We start from the raw sequence: 5441 nt of genomic DNA, 5'->3' as shown, positions 1-5441 counted from the left end.
TGCCTCTGGGATACGGTATTGTTAGGTCCTCAGGCTATGATACCAATTTGTTTGGCAGAAAAAAATGCACTTCACGAATCTACTTTGTTGATCCGTGCAATTCCACTCAGTGATTTCTTTTGCTTTATTTTCTCTCTCTTTTTTGGGAATGGACATCCACTCATTGTCACGCGGCACTACCACGATGGTCGTATGCAGTGACTCTGCATGTACTAACCTCATGCATCGCACCCTGCTCTTTAAAACCTGGGGCTAATGTGCATCCTCTAGTCCAAGGCTACTAAGAGTTTCTAATGGAAAACAATACTCCCCAAAAGTCTGGGACAGGCTTCTTCAAAACTTGCTTCAATGGAGTTAATGCTCTCTCAGGTTTTAATTTCTTCTATTATGCCTCTGTCTTGTTCAAGCGTGAGATGAAGAGAAGTGATGCTATAGCAGTTTACTAATGGTTGCCCATGTTTCCTCCTTGATCTAGCTAACTCTATATATATTTTCTTTGTTTGCAGGGGTTGGAATATTATCCATTCCATATGCATTGTCTCAAGGAGGATGGCTGAGCTTACTTATTTTCTTTGCCATAGCAATCATCTGTTTCTACACTGGGATTCTCCTTCAGAGATGTATTGACTCTAGCTCGCTTGTTAAGACCTATCCTGATATAGGTGAGCTAGCTTTTGGCCGGAAAGGAAAATTCATAGTAGCAATATTCATGTACCTGGAGTTATACCTAGTTGCTATTGATTTCTTGATATTAGAAGGTGACAACTTGGAGAAATTATTTCCAAACGCCAACTTTCATGTTGCCGGACTCAAGATTGGAAGCAAGCAAGGGTTTGTGTTGATCTTCAGTCTGCTTGTTTTACCAACGACATTTCTTCGGAGCTTGAACATGCTTGCATATATCGCTCTTGGCGGAGTCATGGCTTCTGTCATTCTAATTGCCTCTGTTTTGTGGGTCGGAGCATTTGATGGTGTTGGTTTTCATGACAAAGGTGTGCTTGTGAACTGGTCCGGTATTCCAACTGCTATGAGCTTATATGCATTCTGTTTCAGTGGCCATGCTGTTTTCCCCATGATATACACTGGCATGAGCAACAGAAAAACGTTCCCCACAGTAAGTAAAGCAGAAGTCCTTTCACCGATATATTGTGTTCATTTGACCATGAATCCAGACAAATATTACTGTTTGTTGACAACTGCCAAACAATTAAGTAACATGTAAAGGGAACCTTTAGACTGAGGTAGAAAAGACGTGATGCACGTGTGGATTGTAACTCCTGTTCTGGCAAACTGCAATTTGTCAAACATTCCAGTTACATAAAGCTTCTATGCTTAAAACATCAATGCCTCTATGTTTTACGATTTCAGGTGTTGCTCATCTGCTTCATCATCTGCACTATTGGCTACGGGCTGATGGGTGCCATTGGATACTCGATGTACGGCGAATCGTTAAGGTCCCAGGTGACGCTCAACCTTCCATCAAACAATTTTGGCGCCAACATCGCAATCTACACAACGCTCATCAACCCATTCACCAAGTTCGCGCTGCTGATCACTCCAATAGCAGAGGCTATCGAGGATAGCCTTCATGTTGGCAAGCAGAGGACTGTTAGCGTCTTCATCAGAACTGCCTTGGTCGTCAGTACAACCATTGTTGCTCTTGCTGTGCCATTCTTCGCCTATGTCGTCGCGCTTACTGGCTCGTTTCTCAGCAGCACTGTCACGATGTTGCTACCTTGTGTTTTTTACCTGAAGATCAGCTCAAGGACTTCCAGGAAGCTGAGGCTGGAGCTAGTGGTTTGCCTGAGTATTATCATGATTGGGGTGGGGATTATTGTGGTAGGCACATCCAGTTCACTGAAACAGATTGTTCATAGCTTTTGAATTCTGAGCACTTTTAGCAGCTGTATGGACGAATCATATGTGTAGCCTACCCGAGTAAGATCACCTCTGTAGCCTGTACTTAAATTCCTAAGATAGCATATGAAGTTAGTTTCGTATGGAACTCGTAAGTGAACCATAGACAAGAAGGATCTTGTGATGTAGAGTTAACTCCGTATAATTTGTCAAGAGACAGCTTGTATCAGTGATGTTATACATCGATATTATTCAGGCATTCATATAGATCAACATCGAAGTTTTCGACTGTCAGATCCCTACGGAAGCAAATTGTGCATTGCACCGTTGCGCAAAACGAGCGTCCATGGAGAGAGCTGAAGCGTTTGTAGCTCAACAGAGCACCTGACTTTCTCCTCCGGCAAATTTGTCTCCAGCACACTGGTAAAAATTGCTGTTCTGATATTGGCCCCAAGCTATGCTATGCTATGCACGTTAGAATTACAAGTTGGCCATGCTTGTTTCACCACCTGAAGTTGGGACTTCTTTTCGCAGAGCAAGTTGGGCAGGCACAGCTCCAAAATAACTGAAGAAAGCAATTTGTGTGTGTTGTGCGTGTGTGTGTGGGGGGGGGGGGGGGGGGTTCCGGCTTTGTTGCTTCACAAGCCCGCGACGATGCCATTCACACAGCAGTTTTTACTGAAAAAAAGAGTAAAGTTTCATTTCTTTCAGGAAAGGAAAATCGACGTGTGGAAAGTCGGTTCTTAAAATCGTTGTTCCAGAATATAATCAAATAGCTATTTAAAAAAAACTATAAGTATGTATGTTTGCATTGAGAAGAATAAATTATATGAATCGAGCCAAAGAGTATGCCTATGCCCTATGGTGAGTGCGACAGTGCGAACTGCCAACGCTGAGCAGTTGAGCCAAGGAGATCATGAAGGGGAGGAAGTGCTCACAAGAAAGGATAAAGCAGCGCATAGCGGGGTGAAGGGGATGGCAAGTGGAGCTCCTAGTTAGCAGTTCGATTTCTTGAATCACATAGCCACATCGTCATTCTCTTTTGTAAGATATGTTTTGATCTAAACAAAGCGAAGTATTTTTTTTTCGGCAAAAGGTGTGTGCCTCCTACCACATATAGAGTACTTTTTTTTTCAGGAAGGCAAAGACATATACGTACAGTAAGGCTAGTGCTTTGCGCTCTTATGCTAGTGCAATTTGACTACAAATATATGTAGCTGCAGATTGGTGTGACCCATCTGCCAGCGAAGCGAAGAGCTTGCCCATCCAATACGAAGGTTGTTTCTATTGAACATGGCTGAGGGTGTGTTTGGATAGCATGTAGTTTCAGAGTTTTTTTAAGCTGAGAAAGTAATTATGGATGTTAAATTTTAGTTGTTGATTTTCAGAACAAATTTTTATCTTCTTAGTATATCTAAAAGCTAGAAAAATCAGTTAAAACTTGCTTATCAGCTTTTCGTTCATTTCAGCTGCAGTCACTTCCTTAACCAGTCAAAAGCTATCAAAAACCAGAGTAAGAAGCCAATCATTTGGATAGCTTCTGATTTTTTTTTAAAAAAAGTATAAAAAAGCCTATCTAAACAGAGGTGAATCTCTTTATCTCTAACACTTTCACTTATTGGTATGTTCTCTTTATTAGACATAAAGAGTTTAAGATCATCTCGTATATTTTATTCTTTTTTTAACTATTTGTTTAATCTTCCAGTTCTAGGTTATGTTTAGCATAGTTTATTGCTAGTTTCTGCTTCTTGTAAGTTATAAGATGAAACCAACTAGTTGGCTAGGCTAGCTTATTGTTGGCTTTTAAAAAGCTGAAAAACTGATTTCTGATTAAATGTATTAAAAGCTAATAAATTGGTTAAGAGTAGCTTTTCTAAAAAGCCGATGTGCTAGGAACTTAAAATTTTCTCGTAAAAGTCAATAGCTTTTGGCATATACTATAAGTAGCTTTAAAAAAAAACTCATAAGTTTCAATTATGTCAAACAAGACCCTAAGTCATTCTCACAATAATTTTACTAATATGTGGCAAGAGATGATGTTTATTGGCAATGGCTTTTGGGCTTTTGGACCCTCCTTATTTTCGTTCATCTTTGGGGGCATCACTGGCCGACATGGTCAAGCGTCATGCAAGTAACATACTTTCTCCGTCTCAAAATAGATAATATTTTAGTATTTTCTACAATACTTAAAATACATAATGTTCTATAATTTTAAGTAACTTTAGATCAAGTTTTCTAATCTTATCCCTCTATTAAATAACTTTCTTCTCAATACAAATCTTATTTTTCACACAATAAATAATATTAAAAGAGAGAATATTTTTATCTCTCACATTAATGCTTGTAATCAACTATAAAATGTCATCTATTTTCAGACGAATATAGTATTAAATTGTAATCCCAACTTCCTCTCAAAAGAAGGAAAAATTAAGAAAAAAGGGTGTACTGTAACCCTAACTTACCATGTTTCCTCTCCTAACCCACAAGTGTACACTCCCTCTAGTCTAAAGACCCTCTCTTTAGGAGGGACGGAGTAGGTGAGCGAGATGGGACGTGCAGAAGGGTGACTTTCCAATTAAAATTAAAAGGTTGAAAGCTATCTCCAGACGCGATCCGGATTTTCAAGCATATAAATAGCACCCATATATTTACCGGCTGTAGTCTTCCAACACGTGCTTCCAGATCGACAATGGGTCAACTGTATTAACTCTATGCATATCTCTATAACCAAATCCTGAACGGAAATCTCATCCCTTATGTCCGATCAAACCATCAAAAAAAGGAAGGAGAGCCGTCCGGACGTAAACTATGAACGTCGGCATCCGGAGTGTTCGTGAGTTCTCCCAAAGCGTGTCACTCGTCGTCCTTTCTTCCCTGATGCGGCTGACGCCTTCTTCTCCGCACACAACGACAATCTCCACTGCCGCCGCCACCTTTTCCTTCTCCGCACGAGATGGCCGCCTCCGACGCGGCAGGATTCTTCTTCCCCGCATGCGTGCCACCTAGGCCCCTCTGTTTCCCCATGCTTGCCCACCTCCGCCTCCCCTCACTTCCGCCCCCTCCACCTCCAAGGCTATCTCCGACAGCGCCTTCGCGCTGTCCCCTCCACCTTGCTGGTGCAGCCACCAGACTCACCCACCTCATCACTGCCACCGATCTGCGCCTCCACACCCCACGCCCCCCATCGGCTCTCTCGAAGCACCCCCACACGTGAAGCCGGAAGAGCCGCCCACCTCTGTCGCGCCTCCCTGAGATGGATGGTGGATCTAGGCAAGACGCATGATACGGGTGGACGCCGGAAGTCTTCCCCACCGGCGGCACTACCCTCCACCTCCACCAGCGCCGCCCCCTCACCAGCCCCAGCACCAACCCCTCCCCTCTTGTCCACTGCAACGCCGACGACCCAGTTCTGCCCGCGCGGCCACACGCGAGTGGCATCTAAGGGGCCACCGACGCTCATCGCAATGAACTGCCACCAATAGCATCTTTGAGTACCTCCACTTCCTCTCTTCCTCATACACACATTTTGTAATGCTTTAAAGAACCGAGTAGAAAGTAATGCTAAATCTTCTTCATGAATTAAC

At 42.7% G+C, this 5441-nt stretch overlaps 1 protein-coding gene across 3 annotated transcripts; it reads left to right on the top strand.

Annotated features, from left to right (window-relative positions):
* Window positions 1-250: 250 nt before the first annotated feature.
* On the top strand, window positions 251-2113 carry LOC133883166 (amino acid transporter AVT1I-like). Of its 3 annotated transcripts, none has more exons than XM_062322395.1 (4): window positions 251-369; window positions 507-662; window positions 759-1114; window positions 1369-2113. In XM_062322395.1, exons 1-4 carry the CDS (start codon window positions 294-296, stop codon window positions 1882-1884), a joined length of 1104 nt encoding a protein of 367 aa, XP_062178379.1. In that variant the 5' UTR covers window positions 251-293; the 3' UTR covers window positions 1885-2113. The 3 variants fall into 3 exon arrangements, with proteins under 3 accessions (XP_062178379.1, XP_062178378.1, XP_062178377.1); XM_062322394.1 differs by having other exon boundaries at window positions 756-1114; XM_062322393.1 differs by having other exon boundaries at window positions 507-1114.
* Window positions 2114-5441: the final 3328 nt, after the last annotated feature.

Source organism: Phragmites australis, chromosome 10 (genome assembly GCF_958298935.1).
Source record: "Phragmites australis chromosome 10, lpPhrAust1.1, whole genome shotgun sequence".
NCBI classification, from domain to species: Eukaryota; Viridiplantae; Streptophyta; class Magnoliopsida; order Poales; family Poaceae; genus Phragmites; species Phragmites australis.
This window is presented reverse-complemented; position numbering and strand designations above follow the sequence as displayed.

Coding starts and splice junctions, on each gene's coding strand:
- LOC133883166 (XM_062322393.1), top strand. CDS start 294: ATGGAAAACAATACTCCCCAAAAGTCTGGGACAGGCTTCTTCAAAACT. Junction 370..506: donor TGGAGTTAATGCTCTCTCAG/GTTTTAATTTCT, acceptor CTTTGTTTGCAG/GGGTTGGAATATTATCCATT. Junction 1,115..1,368: donor ACAGAAAAACGTTCCCCACA/GTAAGTAAAGCA, acceptor TTACGATTTCAG/GTGTTGCTCATCTGCTTCAT.